Genomic DNA, 27,959 nt, shown 5'->3' with positions numbered 1-27,959 from the left:
TCTGGGTCATAGTGCAATGCCGTAACCACTCGGCCACTCATATAATATAATATAATATAATATAATATAATATAATATAATATAATATAATATGAAATTGTGTAAAATATATTTTATTTTACGATTATTTCATAACAACATAATACTTCAATGAAATCCCAGGTTTGAGAGTTTTTAGGAAGATGAGTGACGTTTTAATAAGATGATTGGCGAACTGTTTTTAAACGTGTTTTTCGCCGAGTACAACAGAATATATCATGTGTTCTATAATCCAACGTATTTGGACCTATTTTATTTTGCGGTTTTTATAGTAAGACACAATGTTTTAAATCAGGCATATTTTAATGTCGAGTCACTTCCGAATGTGTTTCACTTGATCGGAGTCAAGGGAGGAGGAATGCTTTCGCCATCCCATGGTTTGTTGACAAGCTCAGGGTTGGTGCTCATCGTGTTGTTCGTATCGTTTTTGCTATTGGATTTTCCCAAAGCTTTCTTAGATTTCCTGACCAGCGGTAACAGAAAGACGTGAAGAAACAATTCTACAATCTCGTAGAGAGACAGAACGCTGGCTCCGATGAAGAGACCCATAGAACCTCCGATATCACCTGGTGGAATAAGAAACAAAAACAAAATAAACACACGAAAAAGCATTATACTATATTAATCTTTGAAGATGTGTGTGTATTAATGTGATTATGTAGCTTTTGTTGTGTGGCTATGTGGTCTCATGGTATGACACCCGCATTCAGATCGGAAGAACCTGGGTTCGAGCCTCGCTCGGCGCATAGTTGAGTCCTTGGAAAAGGCTCTTTACTCACATTCTCTCATCGTACTCAGGTGTAAAATGAGTACCTGGCCGTTAACAGTGTTGTCTCTGTTCGAAAAAAAATGTCATATCGCCTAACAGGCGTCATGTCCCGTCCTACATGTTAAATGTCGCTTTGGTCAGGGACCCCCTGTAAAGCGCTTTGAGCACGTTTAGTGGATATTGCGCTATATATATATATATATATATATATATATATATATATATATATATATAAGCTCAATTTAAATTATGTTTTAATCTTTATATTATTATAATATTCATATAGTTATATGCTTAAATTGTACTTGTTCGAGCAATGTAAGCATTGAAAATCTCTGTATTGTGGACAATAAAGATTTATTATCCTTATTATCACCCATGTTTCTGATTTGTCTGGCATTGTATCACATACACATTTTCGGAGTTTTATTTGACTGTACAGGTGTGATCTAGAAACGCACCAACGCTCTGGGGAAAAACTTCCAAAAGAAGTACGGAACCATTCATTGGAAGAAATGTTTAAAAAAAACAACATCTTAAGACGTTGTTCCTTTCCGAATTAAAGAGTTAAGTTCCTGTAATGCGATCTAAGCACTTCCTCGTGATATGGTAGAGCAATATATTATACCTCACGAGGCCCCAGGTCTGAGATAGTTTTTGTCAAGATGAGGGTCGTTTTACGCTCTCCTTACCACCTAATGGAAAATCGTCACATTTGTTACGATGCAACTGTCACTTTTCTCATGCAGATTTTATTTCTTTTTGCTAAAGCTATAAAAACATGACATTCTGTAATAGAGCTCATGTTGTCGAACAATATTATGTATAGAATGTGCTTGTTGCTTTTCTGTTTGAGTAAGAAATGTCTGTTTTTGTGTTGGGTGGGTGTGAAGTTTTGGGGAAAATTTTGAAAATGGCTGGTAAGGAGAGGGTTAAATCGATCAATATTTGGAGGATGAGTTTTCTGGCCAAATTTTTAAATACGTGCCTTTCAATAGTACGACAGTTAACTGGTTAAACTTTATTTTCGACAAAAACAATGTTGTTACGGGCCGGGTCTTGTACGCATTCATTGTGAGTAGGTGGCGTGACGGGATGGTAACTTGTCAAATAACTCAAACGATGTCAAACATGGCATATGGCCAGATGGGTAATTGGTCGTGCGGATATGTGGTCAAGTAGTATGACACTCACTTTCGAATCGGAAGGTCCAGGGTTCGAGTGGCGATAGCAATAACGCAATACAACAATAAAGTAATGAATAATAAATATAGAATATATGAATTTATATAAAATAAAGTAATACGTAATAAAAAGTAAATAAAAGGTGTAATAATACAAAATATTAAAGAAAAAAAACTGCAGAGGACGCTGTCAACATTTAGACTCTTGTAAAGGTAACTTCATATTTTGATAATAAATGTTTGTTATCAAGGAGTTTAAAAATACTAATAAGTATCAAGGGCGGTAAGCAGTAAATTGCTTTGGATCCCAATAAATCTCTCAGATTATCTGCCTTTTCACAGTATTTTATATATTAAATTTTTTTTTTTTGTCATCGACGATGTCATATCTTGTTATGACGTCAAGCGATATGGAGCGTGGTCATTGAACAATCTGAATTGGAAATAAACAAACAATTGGCTACATTCAGCAAATACAATTTTTTTAAAAATGAAATTTTCCTCTAGGGTCTCATGGGGAGACTGGAATAACCCAGGCGTCAGCCGCAGTGCAGCGCCGCAAATTGAGCTCAAAGCCGCACAACGCAGCGGCGGGTGATAGAATTAGGTACCTTCCGCGTATGAAGCAAAGACTGCACCACTGAGCCACGTTGCTCCCATATGATAATGAATAATACTGGTAGAGTGTTGTTTCATTAAGGGCACCTCACAAACGACATGGACATTTGATACGATCAAGAGCGCAAGCATAAAGATCTGAAAAAGTGTTATGAAACAGTGCCAGACAAAGCAAAAAATAAAAATGCAAGAAAAAAAAGACATCCAAAAACTCAACAGACTGATTTTTTGGAATGTTTTTTCTTTGTTTTTGTATTTATCATTCTTGGGTTTTTTTCTGTGTCATACACACTTTCTCAGACCTTTATCTTATCGCATTGCTAGACGTCTAGATTCTTAAAATTGTCACTTTGATATGAAACGCATTCAGTGTGTTTTATACCTTAGCTATGTATAAATGCTTATGATTTTCTCTTCTATCTAACTAGATAAGTTATGGTAATTTAGCCACTTACAAATCAAAGCAAAAATGTCATAGGCAGGTTGTTGTGTGATTTGTTCATAGCTTTTCTCACGGTAGAACACGTCCAGCTGGAGGAAATTGTCTCTGGAGAAAAGAATAAAGAGACCAATGAATGATGCAGTTCTTGATAGCTTAATATTTTTTTAAAATACAAAAAACATTTTATGATCAGTAGGTACGAGTTTGAATCCGTGCTTTGACAATTTAAAAAAAAGGGAGAAAGACTACTAAGTGTCATGACCTTTTTGTGATCCAGTCCCTTCAGACAGGGAGATTCTAAAAGATCCAGATATTTTTTAGCATGCAGCACAAGATCAAACCATTGCTCCGGTGCTTTCAAAATAAGTAAAAAAGGTAATAAATGGGTTTTAGGACCTGGGCGTGATCCAGTCCATCAAGAATGTAAGAAGGTTAAAACCGAAACACATTTTCCAGAGACGGGAATGGGCTGTCTCCACTTGAGACTTTCTGCTTCAGTCCTACACGTGTGTGCGGCTATGTGGTCTAGTGGTATGACACTCGCTTTCCGATCGGAAATTCCTGGGTTCGAGCCTCGCTCGGCGCATAGTTGAGTCCTTGGAAACGGCTCTTTACTCACATTATCTCACCGTACTGTCGGAAAAAATGGAATATCGTCTAATAAATTGTGTCATGTCTCGTTCTATATGTTATTGCTGCTGTTGGTCAGGGTCCCCTTCTAAAGCGCTTTGAGCACGTTTAGTGGACATTGAGATTTATAAATGCTCTAGTTTAAAAAAAGTTTTTTTTCATTTCTTGGCTCTTGATGATGTTATGAATTCGGGGGTCTCGATGACTGTAACGAGGCTATCGTGATACCCAAAAGTCAAAATATAGGACATCAGAAACTACGGCTATAATCACCAAAATATAATGAACAATGAATTCTTCTCAGTCGTTCTCAATGTAATATCGATTTGGCCTAAGCATTACAAACACTTCAACCTCTTATCTTTTATAGATCATACTCTGTGACACAGAAATAAAGGAATCTTTGTACCCAAGCCATTGCCTAGAGTTCTTCTGAATGGCAGAAATGTACAAGATTTAAGTCCTTTATAAGACGGAAAGAAGGGGGGGGGGACTGATGGTTGATATAATCGTCAATAACTTCGTGGCGTATTTATTGCCACAATCAGCATGCAATGGTTAGCTAGCAATGCAAAGATCTAACAAGATGTTCTACAATTGACCGGGTTTGTCTATCCAAAAGATGGCAAGCAGTCATTGCCTCTTTTTCACGCAACAGAATATATCGATATTAACTCTGACATTTTAGGTACTACCTAAAGGTATGCATATAATGTATAACCATGAGTATGACATATACATAACCAATAATTTATACCTATAAGATTACGAGTACATAAACTTTCAGTCCACTTACTTTATAAAGTTGAAATCCAGACTACCTTCGTCATGGTACTTTGTCATGTGATCAATGAGTTTTTCTATGCTTATCAAAAATTTAGTGTCTGTGTTCTTTACAATGAATCGAGGGTCGTGTTTATCGCGAATTTCCGTAAAATGAGCATCGATCTCAGCGCTTACGTCAGTAAAATTTTGTTGAAAATCAGACATATTTTTACGCTCGTAAAAATCTTGCATGTTTTCATCATTGAGAACAACATCCCAAATGTCGTTGGTCGTTCTGATCAGAATCGACCAACCATCAAAGATATCCTGCCCACGTGACCTTAACTCTTGAAAAAAGATCTTCAAATCATTAAGTCCAACATGGATGAATCCCGACGTCAGTTCCGCTGCCGCATGTTGCTTAGTAACGTTTCCAAAATTAATATACTTTTCCGTAGAGTCCATACCTTGTTTTATTCGACTGAGTATTGAACTGTTGAGATGGACTAAGTTATTTAATATCATGTTGACGGAGTCCATCATCCTTTGATAATTGGTCTCAAACGACCTCCATCTTCTCTCAAAATCTTCTATTTTAGATTTCATGTAACGTGCTGGATATTCTACGGACTCTTTGTAAAACTCGCTTTTAGATTGATAGAACCGTCGGCCTCTATTGTAAAATAGCATGTTTGTTATGTGCAACGCCGTTTCATTAATAGTATTATTTGTGTAGCTGATATTTGCATGTGTAGAATACGCTCTAAGCTGTCGTTGAACAGACCTTAGATTTACACCTACAAGAGTGCTATATTTTCTAGTGTAGGCGGTTCGAAAAAGTGAGTCTCTCAATAATTTTCTTGGGGTAATGGCATAACTGTCTTTTCTGAGCTCTCGGTAAAATTTATAGTTGAATATTGGAGTACCATTTAGATATGCCTCGTACAGTTGTGTGTAGTTGTCAAAAGCCTTGTCGCATAAGTCCAGACGCCCGTTTATAATATTCATAGTTTCCATGTAGAGATTGAGTCGGACATCTTCGTTGAATGTCAAGTTACTTGGCGGATTAACCATCTGACGAATTCTGATTTCAATCTGGTACCCCAGCTCGTGATAGCCGAGCAAAGCTAAATTGAGAGTTCGTTCTTCCATGGCTTGTCTGGCCCTTATAAAGTTTTTGTCCACCTGATACGCTTGCCATTGTAAATAATACAATTTCCTATGGTATGTAGCATTAACGTCATTAAAGATCGACTGCAGCGCCCTCTTTTGGGCGGACACGTGTAGAAATCCAACCGAGCCCATGACCTTTTCAAGCTCATTGAAAGTTGACCTTGCGCTGCTGTCTAGAACAAGGAGTTGATTAAACTTGATAGGGTTCATCCTTGATGTCGTCTCTCTGATTGAACAAACAAAATAAGTTTTGTTGTGACAAAAATGCGTTCTTGAATTTAAAGATTTTTAATTCTGTATAGTGCCTAGACCAGTTTGGCCTAAAATCGAGACAATATCGAAATGAGTGGAACCGTTGTTTCGTTTTGTTTTTCCTGGAGCTCAACAATAACATCTATTACATATTTTACTGATTCCGAATTAATATCAATTGATTCATTATTTTTTATTTCTAGATCACTGGCACATCGCGATTATCAGTCGCTTCTAGGAGAGGCCTAACTCTACTTAGTCGTGAAATTTTCAAATATTTTGTATCACTCTTTGGCAATGATATGAATTCCATTGACCAATAAGCACCTTATATTCAGATAATATTTAAATCAGTATAATAATCTGTACATTTTTCTTTCTTGATTTTCTCATGACGAGACTATGCGTTAAATTGATTGAACTGACATTGACAATAGGGATTCAAAATAGTGACGTCACTTCCTCTTAACAACGTTTACAGCAACCAATTGGAAATCGGTAAAACCAACAGCCCTCCCTTTCCGAGGGATGTCGACAATCAGGTGCAAAACATTGAACCAGTATGGAAAAGTAAAATTCAATCAATTTTGCTTTATAAATGCATCTGTACTTTAAGTAAAAAAATGAGTTTTTATATAGAGCAATATCCACTCGAAGTCTCAAAGCGCTTTACAAGGAGTCCCACGCCAACAGCAACATGCAGGGCGATACATGGCGCTTGTTAGGTGATATTACATTTTTTTCGGATAGAACAACGCTCGTAACGGCCTGGTACTCATTTTACACCTGAGTATGGTGAGAGAATCTGAGTGAAGAGCCTTTTCCAAAGACTCAACTATGCGCCTAGCGAGGTTCGAACCCAGGACCTTCCGATCCAAAAGCGAGTGCCATACCACAAGCCGCACAGTAAATAACAGTAGAATGATATAGACGCTTTAATCTTAAGCAAAGACAGATGATGTAGATGTTCCGGGTTTCCCTTTGTCAATAACACACGACAAATGAAACACGTCTTCTTCTAAAAACGTGCAGTTATGTGTTCTAGTAGTATGGCAATCGCATTGGAATCGGAATATCCTGGGTTCGAGTCCCGCTCTGAGCAGTGCATTGTTTAGTCCTTGGGAAAGGCTCGTTACTCACATTATTTCATTGTATCAGGTGTAAAATGAAAGTCTGGCCGTTTACAGTGTCATCCGTTGGAAAAAAATTGATATCACATTACAGGTGTCATGTCTCGTCCTACATGTAAAATGTAGCTTTTGGCTATGGATCCCTTGTAAAGGGTGTTGAGACGTTGAGTGGATATTGCGCTATATATCTATATCAATATTGCACACACTTTTCTTTTTCTTTAGTGTTTCATTCAACGTGTTTAAGTGACAAAAGGGAAACTCGAAACAATCTTTCTTCAACAATTGAATTGAATCTTCTATTCCGTTTGCTTATTTTTACTTATAAATAAATAGATTTATATCTTTTTTGGTTGGGGTTTATTTTACCTAGCATTGTGGTACTTCTTCTCAAGAGTATCCGTTGTAGTTGTGGCCAGAAGGCGTTCTTGGGCATACGCTGACGTGGCAGAGAATGAGATGATGGAATCGTAAATAAGGAATTTACAAGGGACAGGACAGTGGCATTCCTCTTCTACTCGACGGTGGACTTTGGCTGGGGAGAAGAACAGAAAATACATCACAAGAATGGGGGTACTCAAAGTGATTGACCTGCATAGAATGTCTTTTTTAAACATTATCAATATTACGAGATATTTCTGCGATCAATAGATCAAAACGGTTCGCCATAAAAATATGTTTTTAAAATTGAGCTTTTCTATAGCGCATTATCCACTAAAAGTGCTCAAAGCGCTTTACAAAGTGGCCCTAATCAACAGCAACACGTAACATGTAGAACGAGACATGTCACCTGTTAGGTGATATTACAATTTCGTCAGACAGAGACAACGCTGATAACGGACAGGTACTCATTTTACACCTGAATGTGAGTTAAGAGCTTTTCCAAGGACTCAACTACGCACCAAGCGAGGCTCAAATCCAGTATCTTCCGATCCGAAAGCGAGTGTCGTACTAAAAGACCACATAGCGGCATGAATTTTAAACTAGTCCTCGAGAGCAATACGGCATGTTATATCTGAGTTTATCCCCGTTTCTATAGCGTTAAACGCACAATAACATTTAATAACCACCCTTTGGATAGGAATCTAGTCTACGTTAAAGTACTCTCCGCCAGATCTAACATATCCAGCTACTCAATCATGACTTAGTTCATTTTTGTGTGTGAAGTGAGTGCTCTACCAACATCGGGAGGTAAAAGGGAACGAAAATAGAGTAATTGATTCAGAATTATAAAAAATGAATAACAATAAGATACCTTTTATTTATCCACAATGGGATTTTTTAAAAATTAGAGTCTATTCCAAGGGAAGACACTGCACCGCAAAAATAAACTAAGGGGAGGTGACTTGATTAAATTAAGATCACACAGCATATGGAATCGAATGGGTGCAGAGCAAATCATTCCATATCGTTGTGAATTTGAGTGGAATTAAGATTCCATTTGAATTGATTTTGAGCAGACCCCGCTCCTTTAAAAACATTTGTTGTTGTCGTTGTTGATATCGTTATTATCATTATTATTATTATTATTATTATTATTATTATTATTATTATTATTATTATTATTATTATTGTTGTTGTTGTTGTTGTTGTTGTTATTGCTCTTAATTTCTTTTTTTTTTGTAAACATTATCCTATAGTTATAGCGAATTTTATGAATTTTATAAATTTATATAATCAATTTCCTGAGATGGACAAAACTCTTCCAATCAGTAATCTAAGAAATTTACACTGATCTCAGTAATGATTGAACGTGAAAATCTTTTCGGCTTCACAGTGAATTAATACACGTCTATTTTTTTTGTAGAACACTCGCTTTAAAAAAATCGTCATTCAAAGCCATTAGGCCCATAGTGCCGGCGTTTATTCACTTTTCTATAGCATGAAAGGGCAATAGCAGTTGCTTGCTATCCTTTGGATAGGATGCTAATCTATCGCAAACTACTTTCCGCCAGATCTAACAGACTCAGCTACCTATTAACTTCTGGGTTGACAGGGAGGTCAAGACAAAACCTCGACTTCACTCGTGATTGATCTAGGTCTCTCTGCGTGTGAAGTGCGTTCTCTGCCAAGTTAGCTATCAGGACGCCCCCCCCCCCCCCTCCCCGAACTCACTTGATAAGTAAAGGATCAAGATTGATCCTTTATGTAGTCAAGATTTTTTCCCGACCCCTCACCACCTGTTTTTATCATTAAGAACAACATCCCAAGTGTCATTCTTATCAGAATCGACCAACCATCAAAGATGTCCTGCCCACGTGACCTTAACTCTTGAAAAAAGATCTTTAAATCATTAAGTCCAACATGGATGAATTCTGACGTTAGTTCCGCTGCCGCATGTTGCTTAGTAACGTTTCCAAATTAATAGACTTTTCCGTAGAGTCCATACCTTGTTTTATTTCCATCACCACCTGTCCAGGAGTGAATGAGTATCTGGCTTTCACAGATCTGGCCTCCATGGGTCTAGTGACTCTGAAGGATTCATTTTTAAAGATCTTTGTCTGCTTTACCTATGCTTCTTCAAAGACTAAACATGATTTTGAGACATACCTTCATTAGGCTTGAAACAATTGATGTATTGGTCCAATGTACAGACAGGCGGATGACCTGGGAATAAAGCGTTTTAGACTGATTGGATATATAATAACAGAGTTTGTGTGGTTTATAGTGAAAGAAAAGTATTTTAATAGAAGTGTAAGAATCAGAACGGTTGGTGACCCATAGTCTCAAAACGGCTATGTGGTATACTGCCGTACTCTGGAAAAACCCATATTTTAAAATTTGGCCAGAAAACTCGTCCTTCATATATCGATCCATTTAATTAAATGACCATCATTTTGGCAAACACTCTCAATCCTGGAACTTCGCAATGTCCCAGGTTTGAGAGTTTTTTCCCAAGATGAGAGATTTAAATCATTCGATATTTGAATGACGAGTTTTATGGCCACCCGTCTTCGAATGGAAGGACCCGGGTTCCAGTCCCGCTTTGAGCGGCACATAATTGTCCTTGGAATATGCTCTTTGCTCATATTTTTCACCATTCTCAAGTGTAAAATGATTAAATGTGTATGAAATGTGCCAGAGAAAGCAAGAAAGAAAAATACAAGAAAAAAACAACAACACATCCGCAATATCACTTTTCCACGATTGGGGTCGAACCTTAGACCTTCTGAGGTAACCTTAAGGTTTTAGGTTCGATCTCCAATTGAGATAGACTGATTTAGCGGATTTTTTTCTTGTATATTTCTTTCTTGCTTTTTTTGTCACGACTTGTTCTGATCTTTATCTTACACCGGTGCCTGCTCCCTATTTTCTTAATTTGATATTTGTAAAATGAGTGCCTGGCCGTTAACAGCGTTGCTATATCGCTTAACAGGCGCCATGGTTCGACCTACATATTGCTGTAAAGCGCTTTCAGTACGATAAGTGGATAATGCACTATATACGTTTATATGAAAGTATAGCCATAGATAAGTGACATATGGGATTAACCTCTATTCCTAATGATGGAAAATGAAAACTACTATCATTGCAAAGCACGCAAAGTGCATGTCTTATTATAAACTCACTTTTCAAGCTTCTATCTATCTACATAATACCTTCATAATAATTGGGTTGAGACAGTGGATCACATATTATTAATATAACAGTGACGATGACAGCATTAACAACGGTGATGATAATGATGATGATGATGATGATGATGATGAAGATGACGATGATGATGATGATGATGATGATGATGATGATGATGATGATGGTGATGATGATGGTGATGATGGTGATGATGATGAACTCTGACCTCCAAGATGTGGCATATACATGTCCCTACATCCACACTCTACAGCCATGAATTCTGTAAAACACGCCAGCTGACAGGCATCGGGTGAGTACGTCTTGTAGTATGGTGAGCTCTCACTGCTACAGCTGCCGTGGGGCTGGGGGAGGTTCTCTACCTAAAATTACAAAATATAGGATATTGCGCTATGTCATAAAACTTCATAATGTTTAAAATTAATATTAAAAAAATGATTATATAGAAAAGGCAATGGTAACAGGAAAATAATAGGAAATAATAATTGATGAAAAAAATAGATCATCTTTATATTGCAATATCCACTAAACGTGCCCAAAATCCTTTACAAGGTTCCTAGCCAACAGCAACACTTAATATGTAGGACGAGACTTGACGCCTGTTAGGTGATATTTCATTTTTTTCGACAGAGACAACGCTGTTGATGGCTAGGTACTCATTTTGCACCTGAGTTCGGTGAGAGAATGTGAGTAAAGAGCCTCACCCTAGGACTCAACCATGCGCCGCTTACAGCAGAAATTGAAACCTGACATTCCGGTCCAAAGCTAGTGTCATACTACAAGACCATAAGATTATAGATTAAGGAATAAATTATTCCACGTCTCACTCTGACTAACTGCATTCCAACATAAGCGTGAGCTCCAGTAGGAATAGAAAGACCCAGATTTGATACACCAGGGAACTCTTTTCCGTCGTGAAGTAACAACTTTACTCCAGCTGCGTCGTGCGGTCCAGGCATGTATTCGTACTGCTCCACGTTCAAGGTCAGTTTTATACCGTGCTCAGAACCTGGAAGGTAACATGATATCAGTATCAGGAACAAGAAAACAATTTTCATGAACAGAGAAGGGTTTTTTTAGAAGTTTACGAAGAATGGAAGCTCAATATATTCTGGGCTCTATGTTTTGTTACGATCATTAACAACTATTGTTTCAATGACATAGAATGTTCCTTACTCACATTCCCTCACAAACTCACGTGCAAAATGTGTTTCTGGCCGTTTACAGGGATGGTTCTATCCGAAAATTTGTAACATGGTCTAACAGGCGTCATGTTTCACCTGCATTTTAAATGTTTGCGCGCGTTTGGAAGATACTGCACTTATAGAAGGGGGGGGGGGGGGGATTAGGTTCATGTATTTCCCCGGCCCATGAATCTGAATGATTATTTGACGCCGGTGGTCCAGCGGTTGAGTTCCAAATCCTGTAAGAAGTTCAAATGATGTGAGCGTTGTCAGTGACTTTCGGTGACGCTCAGGACAAGACTTTGGACCAGACGTTGTGTCCTTGGGTTGTTGGTATTTTTTGTGCCGCTTCTTCTTCTTCTTCTTCTTCTTCTTCTTCTTCTTCTTCTTCTTCTTCTTCTTCTTCTTCTTCTTCTTCTTCTTCTTCTTCCTCTGCTGCTGCTGCTGCTGCTACAGATGTGGCTACTGTTAGTGTTATAGTTAGGTTTTCGTAAATCTAGAACCAATTAAACTTTGCATGACTCTCCAGTGTTTAAACACTTAAAAACACATTTTTCCAACTCTACTCAGGGGTAGTCATACGATTCCTCTTGACTACAACTATTTTTAGTCTATAGATTAGCTCTGTATGTCACCGACTGTCTGAAAACGGTATTATGTTGGGATTGATTTTATAGTAAAAAATATGAGAGAAAAATATAAACTTTTTGTCTTATTGGGTAAAATGAATGTATATTTTTGAAGTGGCAAAACTAAAATTCTATAATTCAGATCGGGTTAGCTTTAAATTGTCTGTTTAAAAAAAAATATAATTCACCACGACACATTTCAATTTTGAGGTTATGGGTCAAATTTTGAAAGTTACATGACTGGATATTATATTTTGCTATTGTCTTGTCTTTATTCAGGATAGAAAGTCTCTTTACGCAATCTGTTTTCTCGTTTGGAAAAAAATTGTTGAAAAAAGAAACCCGCCAAGTTTTTGCTTGCTTTGTTGTTATCTAAAGAGATAAAAACACCAAAGTTATGAAGCAGCTTTTAAAATTGATAAAGATGTCACACAACATTGGCGTTTTTGCTTCAAAAGAATTGATCTCCAGTTGTCCGAAAATCGGTTCCAGGAAAGTTGATAGAAGAAAAAACATCAAGTAGAGAAAAAGCATCTCAGTAAATCAAATATTCTTCGACACATGATTCAACCATGGATGTTCCGATTACTGAGTAGAAATGTAATGAGCAGAAACGTGTTTGAAAGCAATTGATGATATGCGTATAGGTAAAAACCATGAACGTTTATAGTCTGGTTAATACAGTTTAGTGAGAATTACTCATAAACGCGGATGGCAAAAAATAATAACACAGACCTGAGTGACGTCAAGTTCGAACTATCTGTAGCTCAGTTGTAGAACACTTGGCAAACAATCAAAGGTAACAGTATTTGTCCCGTCTCGTTTTTTGTTTTGTTTTTTTTTTTGTTTTTTTTTTTGGTTCTTTTCCTAATCCCTCTCAAACTGTAATATTATGTGGCACGTTCAGACCATTAGGTATAGAAGGCTATTTATTTCAAATTTGAAGGCTTTCCATAACTAACAGTTTCCACGTAACACATCGCTAAGTCCCTTACTTGACACTGGAGACCAAGTTGAAGGAAAAAGGCCTTCAACTTCCCACCGAGTCATCTATCCTAGCAAAACAATAATATTTTCTTAAATATCAATACACGTAAAGCATCCCCAGTCGAGGTCGACTGATTTTTGGGATGTTTTATTTTTTCTTGTAATTTTCTTTCTTTCTGAGTCAGGCACCTTTCATACACGCTTGTTCAGTTCCTTATCCGATATACAAAAGAAACCAGTATGAACAGTTTCAGAATGGGACATCGGAGAATAAATAACAATCCGCAAAGAATGTTGGACAGTTTTTTGAAAAACGCCATTAATCAGGAATCCTAATTTAACTCTCTCCTTACCGACAATTTTCAGGAATATTTCTGAAATGTCCTAATACAAAAAAAAATCGATTTTTTAAAATCCAAACATAATTTGTTTCAGCAAGACAAGCTTTATACAGCAGCGTTAAGTTCTTATAGCTATGACAAAGAATTTTCTTCTTATTTTTTGATGTACAAAAGAAACCTGATAAAGCAAAATGTTCATAAAATCGTAACGAATGTGACGATTCTTCTGTGGTTGGTTAGGAGAGAGTTAAGCACAAATTGCAAATTACGGGATTAAACATGAACTTGAAATTACGTGACTTTTGATTGTCATGTCATCTGAATTAGAATGTCCAGAAATGGACCACCGGCGAACAGCTTTCTATATTGGAAACGGATAATATTAGTCCTTAACATTGAAAAAGATGATGTTCGCGACTCGAAGGCTTTTCTTGTATTTCATTCTGCTTGAGTTACGCCTCAAAATGTGCTGAGGACATCATAGACTGATCACGAAATGAACAGAAATTCCCCGGATTGTTTGATCCCATATTTTTATTCTTCATCAGTCGGTAATTACCAACATAGAAAGACTAAATTTACAACGGATTCCCTCTAAACTCTTCTCAGCCTTGAGTTGATCTACCACAACACACACTTATACACACACACGAATACACATATTCACACACTCTCTCTCTCTCTCTTTCTCTCCGTCTCTCTCTCTCTCTCTCTCTCTCTCTTTCTTTCCGTCTCTCTCTCTCTCTCTCTCTTGTCGATGGTCATGTCAGATGGACTTTTTTTGGGGGGGGGGGGGGGGGGGGGGGGGGTTGGCGTCCATTTTGCTCTACCGTAAGACCGAGCCATCAGATTTGGATGCCATGTATTGAAAAGCTTCCTATTTATGAGATGTGACATCATAGAAATTAGACGTTGGTCTGTCCGTCAGGCAAAAAGAGCAATAACTACAAACAAATTTATAAGTCTTTGTAGTCAATTCTCTTCTCGTGAGAAAGACAGTTTTAAAGGAGTTATCTTAGAAGTAGGAATAAAATTTGTCAACATATGTTTATCAAACTTTCACTATTTTACCATCATTGATAAGTTTCAAAAATATTTTCGGCCATTTCCTAAGGAGACCAAATCTCATTTCACATAGGTCTAGTGTGCATTGTACGTTGTGAAAAAATTTTGCCCCTCACTGCTTATAGCTGCTTAACCATCCATGCACACTCACCTGCTGATGAAACCCAGAGAGAGTTATCACTTTCATGATTGAATGTGTAACACACTCCGTGATCAGTGATAACTTCTGTAAAGTTTTCTGGTCCACAGGGCGTATCCTGCCACTTGCACCTGGAATGGATGAATTCAACGGAGGTTTTTGAATGATGGCACGGACGGATATTTAATTACTACAAGACCAGTATTAAGCATTACTATATATTTAGACATCGGGGGTCCCGATAACACAATTGATAGCGCACTCGCTTCTCACGCAAAGTTACCAAAAACGATCCCGGATGCAGTCGAGAATATTTCTGCCCCCCCCCCTTCTGCCCTCAAACAATGGAATGATAGCTGGGCTATTAGATCTGTCGGAAAGTACTTTGTGATACACTTGCATCCTATCGAAAGAATAGCAAGCATATTGTCAGTTTCACGCTGTAGAAACAGGGATAAAGTCTGGCTCCATTGGCCTATTGGCACTGATGGACTACTTTTTTTTCCTTCTAAATAGACATCATATTTTATTGTATTCACCAGGATAAAATATTTCCCAAGTGAATAAGGCTTCAATGCATAGATATGAGCACCGTATCAAAAACGGTATTGTGTCGGCATGAATAGGAACCTTAAAGTGAATGTAGAATCAGAACTATGAGATATTAACTTTGAGAGTTTTGGCAATGTCAGAAAGGGTATTATTTATCCACCATAACGCATATAATTCAACCTAAAGTTTCCTATTTGTGGCTAAAATAAAGAGAAGTATCGAATGATAACATTCAGTTTATTAGACGAAGACAGATGCTGTGGACGTTTCGGGTTTCCCCTTTATCAACAAAACAGGATGAACACAGTTTTCTGTCTTTGCCTAATAAATTGAAGCTTACAATTCAATCCTTATCTTTATTTGTTCATTCGAGCTTCAAGTAGCAACATTTTCACTATTTGTGGCTACAGTTTCAATGCACAGGACCTGGGTCATCCCTACATATTACCGTTTTTGAGTCATTGGGACATAGATAACAAAATAAATTTGCGACTGTGTCGTCTTGTGACATTCGACTTGTGATTGGTCGTCTCCGGAGACCGAGTCCAGCAATGGTTGGTTCATAGCTGAATCCTCAGAAAAGCTTTTAACTCACATTCCTCACTATACCTAGGCGTAAAATGATCAGGAAAATGCGTTGTATTACAGAAAAAAATATAATAGTGCATTATAGGCTGCATGTCTAGTACTACACGTTAAGTGTTGGTTTGATTTGGGACCTCTTGAAAGCGCTTTGAGCAAGCTCATTTGAACTTTTGTTACACACGTTAAGGAATGTTGTTTTTTTATTTTGTTCGTTTTGTTTATTTTTGTTTTGGTTTGAATATGCATTTATCCGTAAAGAAATAGGGCAGGAAAAAGATAATTAAAAGTCTTACTCAACAATCAGATCCTCTTTAGAATGTGACGCCGTCTTGTAAAGTTCCAACACATTGATGGACTCTGATCTTGGTGCATTAATCTGATCCTTTTGGTTCTTTGGCTTGACGACACTTGAATTGTGAGAAAATAGATCCTCTATTAAGCCATAGACATTAGAATCAGCTGCAGCGGTTGCCCTGTGGAAAAAAAACAATTAAATTCTTGAATTCCTACGTGTGAAATTTCGAACAAATTCGCAATTTATGTGCGCTCCTTGGAACTCTTGCGAAATTCCACATCAGGAGCGCTATAATCTTGTAGTCTCAAGCAGGAAGCGTAGTTCATAGACGAAATATAATTTCAGAGAGTTTGATATATTAAAATTCCTCATACGTCTAAAGTAAGATTAGATATTCAAATTTTAAAAAGTTACATTCCAGAATAGTCAAGTATAAAAGTTTTAAAAGTCTGAATAAATGAAAATTTGCTTGATTTATTTGATGTTAATTGAACTAATGTAGATAAAACATCGAACTGTGCTTTAAAATTGTATAAATCTTCGTTAAAAAGCTGTCTTCGTTTAACGATTTAAGAGATGTCGATTCCAATAAATCCCACAGAAGGGATGCCTACGTAAGTAATAAACAAAAATGAATATAACAGCTTAAAAAAAAAGAACAAAATACCAGACACAGAACGTTTCGGGCTCAAAATCCTTCTTCAGCCAACAACAAAAAACAGTAAAGACATAAATACATTACTAAATTCCAGATAGACGACAGAGATATCTCTGCATTTTGTTCTTTTGGGAGCTGTTATATTCATTTTTGCTTATTACATTTTACAGTCCACAGCTTCTAGCAGCCTAGTATCACTTTGGCCTATGTAAGTAGTAAATATTTACTTGAATGCGTTTTGATTACAGATGGTGAGTGACGGAAAGGCCAGGGTTTTGTTAAAGTTGATTTTGACGTTGACAGTGGTCGGGTGGCTGTAGAACTGGAGTACTCTCTCTACGATTTGAACACACATGTAGGAGGAACACAGCATCACAAGCAAGAGCCACAGACATCTAAAAATCCAGATGGTAAACAATAAAAAGTATGTCTTGTAAGAATGAAACCAGAGAAACGATCAATTAAAAATAATACTTAGAGGTTATTTTGTATCGAAGTTTGGCATGGAAGTTACTTGTGCGTATTGAATGCTATGTGTTTCTTTAGGGAACGAGATTAGCGGAAGAGTAGCGTCCCTTAATTGGACGTCATCCATAGTCTGTGACGTCACCGGCGGAAAAGTTATTAGAGAGAGAACGTCATGTTGGTTGTGCGCATGCGTCTCTCGTCCTCGCATTCCCTATATGTCCGTTGTGTTATGTGCGTTTGTATCTTTCTATGAAAGTTTTTATCGTGTGTCATAATTTTTTTGAGCAATGCTCAATGAATTTCTATTATTATTAAACAAACAATGAAGATTATTATCATTTTAATTATTAATACAGTTTTATTTAAAGATATTGTTAGCTTCCGTTTTGGGATTGAAGTCTTTTCCTGGTGAAAACAGAATGGATCATAATATACAGTTCAAAAAGCGCATCCCTGTTAAAAAACGATAAAACTGAGTACATTAAAAAACTGCATAGAATAACAAATAAAATCAGAACTAGAATCAACCATGGCCAAAGTCTCGTGTCAAACTGATTGGGTAACAGAATGGTGGAAGAAATACGACGGCTGCACATCTTAATAAGTTCCCTAAATGAATGTGTTTGGAAACTGGAATTCGTAGTGTGGGAACAACAATTTCCAGTAAATATAAAATGTTATGGTTTTATAAATGCGCGCCATATCAGTTGTAAAAAATATACAAATTTTAAAAAACAGTGTACCTTTGACCATAAATAAACTCGGATGGAACTGAACAGACTAAAATTTAATAACAGTAAAACTTAAATAATATTTACTGCTGGGTCCAGCAAGTCTTTAAAATGTAAATAGATCTAGTGTGAATCAATCGTTTTAGGAAATAGTGTAATTGAAACTGCTAGGGTTGTTCGAAATTTGGGTGTTTTTTAAATTCAGATTTGTCTTTGGCCATCCAAAAAAAATCATATCGGAAGGTTGATGTAGGTGGAAAGGAGAAGAATACGTAGTGTTAGACATATCATTACAAGAGACATCTCGGCCTTCTTATTTAATTCTCTAATCCTGTCAAAGCTAGATTATTGCAATTCTCTCATCTCTTCTCTAAATAAAGACAAAATAAAATCCCTTCAGGTAGCCCAGAACGATGCTGCCAGGCTTATGTATAGAAAGAAGAGCAATCAATCTGCATCGGATTTGCTAAGAGAACTCCACTGGCTTCCCGTTGAGAAACGTATATAATATAAGATTTGTACTATTGTTTTTAAATCACTGCACTCTGATTGTCCTGGATACATTAATGACATGCTTAAATTCTATGCTCTACCTGAGATCGAAGTCTGATAAACTCATTTGTGAAGCCAAAATGACAAGAGAGCTATTGTAAAATCAGATATAGTGTAAAAGGCTAAGATCTTTTCTGTCGATTTAATGATTCCATTGCTCTTATCCTTGGCTGATGAAGGGCTTTGAGTCCAAAATGCTCCATTTTTTGTGTTGTTTTTAGATGTTGTTTGTCTTTTTTAAAACCTGTTTTATTTATTTTTGTACATTGTGATTTTAGGTTAGGAAATTAGGTTAATCAAAGTGTTTGTTCGTATGCACTGAACAATGCCTATGGTGGCGTGGGTGTGCTCAGCAGATGTAGAATTAAATAAGTAATCAAGAGAAAAATTAGAGTAAGTAGAAGTCGTGGAAGGGAGAGAAGGTAAAAAAGGAGAAAGGTAGCTAGAATTCATATAGAAAGGAGGGAAAACAGAAATAGACAGGAAAGGACAGAAAGGATAACAAAGAAAAAAAATTGTTATGTAGAATGATCGCTAAGCCAGGTGTGACTGTTTATTAGTTTGACTTACAAAAGTGACAAATGAGGGACCAGGCGTGTAAGATAAAAAATATGAAAAAGTGTGTGTGAAAGATACACACATAAAAACATTTTAAAAATCAGCATGCGTGTATTTTTCTTTCCTTTCAGGCCCTGTTTCATACACACTTTTTCATAATTTTAGTTTGACTTATGGGAACGGTGAAACTACAACATTAATGTCAGTGTTTCTCACTTTCTTGTGCATCCAATATTGCTGGCAATATACCGTATGCCATGAAGTGTCGTATTAGTAGCAAAAGTAGAAATACCGGTCCTCCATACTTTTTTACGAATTCTGTTCTTCCCTCCGACGTTGTCCAATGACGATGCTAAACCGTTCTTACTATCTTCGACTCCGAGGGTATGGGGCGCCATGTTGCCCACCAATGTAGATCGTAGAATTTCAAATGTTATGGTCGAGTGGCGATTACACCAAACAAATTCATATAATTGTAGTTCCACCAAAGTCTGCAGAATAAAGAAAACATTCTGACCCACGGATGAATCTGACCGTAAAAAGTTAAATTTAGAATTAAAAAGATAAGATATACGAAATTTGAAGGAGCAAGGAGGGTTGTTTTTGATTGTGTCTTTACTTTTTATATATCCATTCTCGATTATTAAAAATAGTAGTAAACTCAAAGTTTAATATCTGTCTATCGGTGCGGCAAATTCTCTTCACGTATAACCATATCAAAAGTTCGACAATACAGGAATAGTAAATTTTGACTAAACGCTCTTTAATACCAACCACCAATGCCACTGCAATGAAAGTTTCGTAAAAAATATAATAGAGAGAAATCATCAAAAGCAAAGAACATACGAGAATTAATTAAAACACTAACGAAAGCCATTATTCACTACAAACTATGAAATACGTGAAGATATTTTACCTCGATCGAAAGCAATATTTATAAATAAAATTTTCGCTCAACTATCATGAGTAGCCACTGTTAAACGACAAATTGTTTAGCAACTATTTACACGTCTAGGTCTAGGAAATTAAAAAAACAACAAGATAAAACGTTTTAAGTTGTTTGTAAACGACTAAATGTTTAGCAACTATTTACACATTATCCAGGTCTAGGAAATGAAAAAAAAACCCCAGCAAAATAAAACGTTTTAAGGTGTTTGGTCTGATTTATAAAAGACCCATTTAAAGTGTTTGGTCGGTAAGGAAAGGGACATGTGTGCTTCCCTCACCGATTGATCTGTTTTCAGGGTACAATGGAGATTCAACACCAATTTCACACTAGTAATGCCTAAATATAGATCCCAGGAGGCCGTTTTAATCCACTCAATATATTTCTACGTTTAGAGAGTTACATTTGGTATATTTAATTTGTCAATCAGGACGGACGACGTGCAACCCGTAAGTCAAGAAACTTTTTCAGTTTACCTGAACAAAAGTTGTCAATTTGAGTGAGTTTTCGCTAAAAATTGCAATTTTGACAGTTCCGTAGTGGCGGAAGCAGTCTTCAAAGATATTGTAGTAGGGTTATTGCAACTAAAATCATTCAATTAAAAACGTAACTAAACAAAAACGCTCGTGTTTTGTCTAATTTGGGGAAATGGTCGGTAAGGGAAGGAACGACTCTATAAAAAATTCGTGTTATATTTTTAAAAATTTCACTGGTTATAATAATAATAATAATAAATGGCATTTATATAGCGCTTTACCCCGTTGTCACAGGCTCTAAGCGCTTTACAGTGATATAAAACAAAACATATTACAGTGAGACAAGTGTGAAGGAAACGTGATACGAATTCAATTTAACAACAACAAAATATGAAAATAATATTGCAACATTATGACGTAAAAAGATAAAACTTTAAGCGAGATTTGAACGTTGTCAACAAATCCGAGCATCTCACGTGTGACAGGAGAGAGTTCCAAAAATGGGGGGCCGAAAATTGAAAAGACTGTTCACCTATTTTACGCAATAGCTTAGGTTTGACAAGGATTGATTGGTCATTGCTTGACCTCAAGTTTCTATTGGGGACATATATGTTTAGAAGGTCTTTAATATAGGAGGGACTGTTCGTGCTCAGGGATTTGTAGACAACAGTACAAATCTTATAGGCAACTCTTTTTTCAACAGGAAGCCAATGTAACTCACGGAGAAGAAGAGTTGCTGACGGGTATTTTTTGTTATTGCGTACAATGAGCCTGGCTGCGTTATTTTGAGCAACCTGAAGTTTGCTAATTTTGTCTTTAGCTAAATTCGCCCAAAGGGAGTTACAATAGTCCAATTTAGATAAAACCAAGGAATTAATTAAAAGTTCTGTTATATGCTTCGGTATTAAATTACGAATTTTGCTTATTTTTTTCATTTCTATGTACATAGATTGTATGGTGTTATTCACGTGGCTTGTCATGGAAAGATCTTTATCAATGATGACGCCAAGGTTTTTTGCTTTATTTGAAAATTCTATTGTGCTATTTCCGAGAGTAACTGGTGATTTATTTGCCTGTTTAAGGATACTCGGTCTTCCACACATTAAAATCTCAGTTTTACTATCATTTAATTTTAACTTATTGTGGTACATCCAAGATTTAATCTCATTAAAACAGCTCGTAATTCGTTGTATTAAGAACTTTAAATTACTAAGGGGTGCTGAATCATATATTTGCGTATCATCTGTATAAAAATGATAACTCAGATTGAATCTGGATATCACACTAGAAAGGGGCTGCATATATACAGTAAAAAGGACAGGGCCAAGAACAGAGCCTTGTGGCACTCCAAAATTTAGTAAAACTTGTTCTGACTGAACACCATTCACCACGACAGTCTGCCATCGATCCTGTAAATATGATGTAAACCATTTAAGGGCAATTCCTTTTATGCCGAACGTATTTTCTAGTCTTCTTAACAAAATGTCATGGTCAATGGTGTCAAAGGCAGCTGAAAGATCTAAAAGGCATAATACATTGATATTGTTAGCATCAGCATTACATAACAAGTCATTAAAGATTTTAAGAAGCGCCGTTTCAGTACTGTGTTGATGTTTGTAGGCTGACTGAAAGGGTTGTTCCAAACTGTTGTTCTTAAGATGAGATGTTAATTGTGTAAGAACTACCTTCTCCAAAAGTTTTGACAAAATAAGGTAAATTTGATACAGGACGATAATTGTTTAATATATTGTGGTCCAGTGATGGTTTCTTCAGAAGTGGTTTGACGAGGGCACTTTTAAAGCACGATGGAACTTCGCCAGTCAGTATGGATGTATTTATGATTGATGTAATGGATGGTAATAATGTATCGATGGAGCTGGCCAAAAGCTGTGCTGGTAGGGGATCAAGGTCGCAGGATTTAATGGGGCTTTTTTATCAACTCGTTTATGAAACTAGGTGAAACTGGTTGGAACTTGTCTAAAGGGTACCACAGAATGTATTTGTATCTATAAATGGTTCATGCCGATCTAGTTCTGAACGAATGTTATGGATTTTGTCTTTAAAAAAGTTGACAAATGTGTCTGGCAAGTCTCTTTGATTGGTTGTAGATGGTAATGAAGTGCATCTTTCACGTCCAAGTAGATCATTGCAGATGTTAAATAATTGTTTACAAGATTTAGAAGTTTCAAATTTTGAAAGAAAATACGTGGTCTTTGCCTTTTTTATTGTTGTCTTCCAGGCACGAAATGCGCTCTTGAATATTTCACGATGAATCGTGAGGCCTGATGTTTTCAGCAGTCTTTCTGCTCTCCGACACTTCGTTTTAGCTTCTTTAACGTCCGACGTATACCACGGAGCATACTTGCGGTTGGTGACGGTCCTTGTTTGGAATGGCGCATGTTTGTCAAGCGTTTCAATGAGACAACTATTCCACTGGTCTGGAGAAATAATTGAATTTTTAGTAAATTTTGTTTCTAAATCGCCTCTGAAATTGTCCAAATTAATGCCTTTAATGTTTCTGGTTGATGTGGTGGTGGTTTATTGGCATGGTTTTGAAACGTCAAGATTGAAAGAAATGAGGGAGTGGTCCGAAAAGGGGAGATAATCGACGGTGGCGTTGGTTTTTTGGAACTCTGAATTTTCTACAATTACCCAATCTAAAATATGACCAGCAGAGTGGGTTGGCGTTGTTACGATCTGGCACATGTAGTTCTCTGATAATGACGCGTGCAATTTGGCGGTGTCTGTGACGTTGTCGAAGTGAAAATTAAAGTCGCCGAGTATAATTGAATGGCCAGGACGCGTGTGTTGCAAAGTTAGCATCTCGTTGATTTCCTTCCTAACATCAGGTAATTTTATTTTGTTTTTCTTGTTTGCTGGCGGTCGGTAGATGCAGTTGAAGTTGTATCTTGTATTCTGGAGGGATAATCTAAGATCAATGGCCTCCATTGTTTTGCAGCGCATTTCGATGATTTCCACATGTTTACATAATTTTGTTTTATAAAATACGCCAATGCCACCCCCTCGCTGATCTTTCCTTGGATACGATCTAAATTGGTACCCAGGGGGTGTCATAGCTTTTTCAACTGGGTCGTCTCCAGACTGTGAGAGCCATGTCTCTACTATAAATAGAATATCGAAGTTCTTCTCCGTTAATAAATCGTTTAATTCTTCGGTTTTGTTACGGTTATAATAAAATCTTGAAAATGATGCTCGTTAAAACTCGCCTCAATACAGGTTTTAATATATCGAATGAAATAAAACCCGTTATAAAAGACACACATTGATTATCTGTTATTCATGAAGATTTTGTTTTACTTATTTTGTATCTTCGTGAGTATAGGTTGTATGCGATTGGCTAAAAAACTCATAACATTGCCATCCGGAACTATAACGGATCAACACACACAATTATGTGTAACCTTAAACGTTTATAATTTGGTTGATACAGTCGAGTGAGAATTACTTATAAACATGGAGGCAAAAAACAATAGCAAAGCCCTGAGTAACGTCATCTTCGTTCTATCTATACTGATTTTAAACCCCCCCCCCCCCCCCAAAAAAAAAAAAAAAAAACAAACAAAAAAACTAGAGCTTTTATATAGCACAATATGCACTAAAATGTGCTCAAAGCGCTCTACAAAGGGTCCCTGACCAACAGCAACACTTAACGAGAAATGACGCCTGTTAGGCGATATTACAATTTTTCCGACAGAGACAACGCTGTTAAAGGCCAGGTACTCATTTACACCTGAGTACGGTGACAGAATGTAAGTAAAGAGTTTTTTTTCCAAGGACTCAACTATGCACCGCGCAAGAAGGCTCGAAACCAGGACCTTCCGAGCCGAAAGCGAGTGCCATACCACAAGACCACATAGCCGTAACCATTTCGACCTGGTCGGAATCTGGATAGAATCGGATATTTTTTTGGACCACACTCTCCACTGGTTGATTAGATTTGTCTGATTCTTTCATTTTTGTGAAGATTATCAAATCAATTTACGCTTTTACCTGGAAGACAAGATATATTCAAACGTATTGGTCTCGTAACCAAATGGATGTTGATTCTGGTGCGATCTTCTCACAAATTGGTTTGAGTTGAAATCGGGGCTGAAATCGCCATTGAGTTAAAGTTAAATACTCACCAATTCTGCCCGCTAGATCAATTGTACCAATAGATAGATCGAAGTTGACGTCACTCCGGTCTTTGTTATTGTTTTTTTATTGCCATCCACGTTTATGAGTAATTCTCATTAAAATGTATTATCAGACTATAAACGTTTAGGGTTACACACAGTTTTGTGTGTTGGTCCGTTATACTTCCGGATGGCAATGTTGTGAGCTTCTTATCCAAGCGCATACTACCTATAGAGAGAACAAAACTGACGTCACTCAGTTTTTTTTATTGTTCTTAGACAGTCATTTTGGTGATAAGTTCTCACTAAATTGCATAAATCGGACTATAAACGAACAATATTAAACATAGTTTTGTGTGTTGTTGCGAATAATTTGGCTGGCGGATGTTGTGTGTATTTTACCTAGATGCATATCATCAATGCACATAACCATAAGTTGCCTTTAAACGTTTACAATCTGACAGAGAGTATTTAGTGAGAACTTTCCATCCAAACTGATGTCAAAAAAAACCAAAAAACAATAACAAATAAATAACCAAGTGATGTCAACTGACGCTATTCTTTTAAATAGATGTGTGTTGGCCAGTTACTTCCGGATGGCAATGTTGTGAACTTCTTAGCCAAGCGCATACTATCTATATGTTAACGATGGCTGCGCTGACACTGACCAAAAAAATGACGTCAAAAGACAAGTCTTTGACCACAAAATAAAACAAATCGTGAGTTGTATTCAATAGTTAGACATATGAAATAACTTGTTTCCTTGAGCTCTACTAACGACAACTCACCAGAAGCTACACAAACCTAAATAATGACGTCAAACTATCAGTCTCGAAGGTTCTCGTGTCAGGCTATAAGTTAACGATGGATACGCTTGAGTACCGCAAACTTGAATCCTCTCATCATACTCAGGTGTGAAATGAGTACCTAATAGCGACAGAGTGGGCTTTATTGGAAAAAAATTGAACAATCGTCTAACACTCGTCCTACATGCTAAGTGTTGTGATTAACTTGGGACTACTGGTAAAGCGCTTTTGACCACTTTTAGTCGATACTATATAAATGCACAGGTTTATTTTTAAAAACATCATTTTACACCTGAGTGTTGTGAGAGAATAAAGAGCCCTTTTTTATACCAAACCTGGGACATACGGGTGAGAAGGCGAGTCCGTACAACAAGAAACACCTTATTTTTTAAAACCAGTTAACTCTGGAACTGTGGAAAAACTAGTATTTAAAAATTTGCCAAGTCCAATATTTGCGAGATTTTGCCAAGGTTATTAATTTTTAATTATGCCCATCCGCCACGACTTCATACGATATTGTCGCCTAGGCATTACACGAAGGAATATAAATAATTTATCAAACAAGATGCCTGATGTCAACAGGAATCACCCATGTTGCCCAAGTGAGCATATTGGGAGTTAATAATCTTGCCCGAGGAAAAAAACGTAAGTGGCTGGAAACTTGTCTCGAACCCGGGACCTTCCGGGTCACAGTGCAATGCCTTAACCAATCGGCCAAGATAAGGGTCATTTAAATCGATCGATAGTTGAAAAAAAAAAGTTTTCTAGACAAATATGTATATACAAGTTTTTCCATATTACAGTCATTAAGTGGTTTATTACTTGATTGTGTTTTAACCGACGTGCATATATTTGCAGGTCTGATAACAAAATTCCTTATGGGTTCATTGTTGTAATGGAGATATTTTAAAAATAACGCACAAATTGTCCATTACAACAATGTTAAACTAGGCCCGTAAGCGGGTTTGGATGTCAGACCTGCGTATATGTACACGTCGGTTTAAATATAAAGTGAAATAGGTTTAAAGAATGGATGTACTGATCTTCTCGAGAATAAATCTATCTCAACTTTACTTCATCCCAAGCAAATGTACTAGAACGACGTGTACTTATTTGCAGGTCTGATAACCCCAATTGATATGAGTTCAATGTTGTAATGGAAATACTCTCAAACCAACGAAAAATATTGTCCATTACAACAATGTTTTAAGTCCAAATGATCTATATTATACTTGCGTTGTTATAAAAGCTGTAATTAATATGTGCTCACGGCTCTACACCACCTTATAATTTGGTAATATTATTTAATCGATCAAGGGAACCCCCCCCCCCCCCCTTCCCCGAGATATATAAAAATTTCCAAAAGATTGGTATTATCGATATATTTAATTTTACAACAAACACCTTTTCAACGACAGAAACGGTTATTTATTTTTTTTTTTCTATTTTCCAATGTGTTTATTGGTTTTACATTTTATCATTCTATGCACATATGATTGTGTATTATTATCGACAAAATTGATACTCATATAATTTCATAGTCGTCGATATTCTGATATTAATTTAGGAAACTTGCTGCACGCAATGCAATGGAGTTATCCACATGATCCTATTCAATTTAAATTAAATGATTATAGTAGTCTTTTTTAACCTGACAAGAAAATGGTAATTGAATTTTTGTTAAAAGTCAAGGAAATAATACAATAGTAAAATGAAATAATAGTAGGGTTGATATTTAAATAAAACTGAAAAATTATTAATCTACCCCTCTGTCATATTCTGGAGGGAAAAACCCAAACAAACTCGTTCTACAAATATCGATCGATTATAATTACTTCAACTTGTCGTATCGTATCGTATATCGTATCGTCAAAACTCTCAACCGTTAGACTTCATTGAAGTCTTCTTTGAAGATCCAGTTTGTAGAATTTCTGACAAGATGATAATCATTTAATCGATCGATATTTAAAGAACGATTTTCTGTTTTTTTTTTTTAAATCAACAAAAAAACAAAAACAAAACAAAACAAACAACAACGTAATAAATTTAAAATCTATGTTTACAGAGTACGACCTAACTGTTATACTGTCATAATTACTGTTTACATTGAAGAACTAACATAATTATAATATGATGGTTTATGGTACATTCAATTCATATGCAAACTCGTTGATTATTAATAAAAGATTAGAATGTTTTGTGGCCTTTATGAGTTAATTATATACTGCACATAATATTGCACCAAAGATATCGAC

General features: G+C 36.5%; 1 protein-coding gene across 9 annotated transcripts; it reads right to left on the bottom strand.

Annotated features, from left to right (window-relative positions):
• Positions 1-97: 97 nt before the first annotated feature.
• Positions 98-26,982, bottom strand: LOC144970660 (uncharacterized). Of its 9 annotated transcripts, none has more exons than XM_078910514.1 (12): positions 26,941-26,982; positions 19,557-19,831; positions 17,259-17,426; positions 16,372-16,551; positions 14,954-15,072; positions 11,424-11,605; positions 10,805-10,958; positions 9,553-9,609; positions 7,372-7,537; positions 4,479-5,846; positions 3,066-3,157; positions 98-605 (listed from the first exon to the last, which is right to left on the bottom strand). In XM_078910514.1, exons 2-12 carry the CDS (start codon positions 19,736-19,738, stop codon positions 370-372), a joined length of 2,904 nt encoding a protein of 967 aa, XP_078766640.1. In that variant the 5' UTR covers positions 19,739-19,831; positions 26,941-26,982; the 3' UTR covers positions 98-369. The 9 variants fall into 9 exon arrangements, with proteins under 9 accessions (XP_078766640.1, XP_078766632.1, XP_078766634.1 ...); XM_078910506.1 differs by having other exon boundaries at positions 26,779-26,970; XM_078910508.1 differs by lacking the exon at positions 26,941-26,982 and adding an exon at positions 26,814-26,938.
• Between the last annotated feature and the right edge of the window lie 977 nt (positions 26,983-27,959).

This window comes from Berghia stephanieae, chromosome 4, assembly GCF_034508935.2.
Source record: "Berghia stephanieae isolate SIO BIC M18660-M18661 chromosome 4, UCSD_Bste_1.3, whole genome shotgun sequence".
NCBI classification, from domain to species: domain Eukaryota; kingdom Metazoa; phylum Mollusca; class Gastropoda; order Nudibranchia; family Aeolidiidae; genus Berghia; species Berghia stephanieae.
Note: the sequence above shows the minus strand (reverse complement) of the source record. Positions and strands in the feature narration are given on the sequence as shown.

Bases quoted from the DNA above. Each gene is read 5' to 3' on its own strand.
- LOC144970660 (XM_078910506.1), bottom strand. From the start codon at position 26,898: ATGGACAATATTTTTCGTTGGTTTGAGAGTATTTCCATTACAACATTG. The intron at 19,832-26,778 runs GTAAAGTTGAGA...TTTATTCTGCAG, and splicing joins GTACATTTGCTTGGGATGAA to ACTTTGGTGGAACTACAATT. The intron at 17,427-19,556 runs GTGAGAAACACT...CTGGATTTTTAG, and splicing joins AATATTGGATGCACAAGAAA to ATGTCTGTGGCTCTTGCTTG.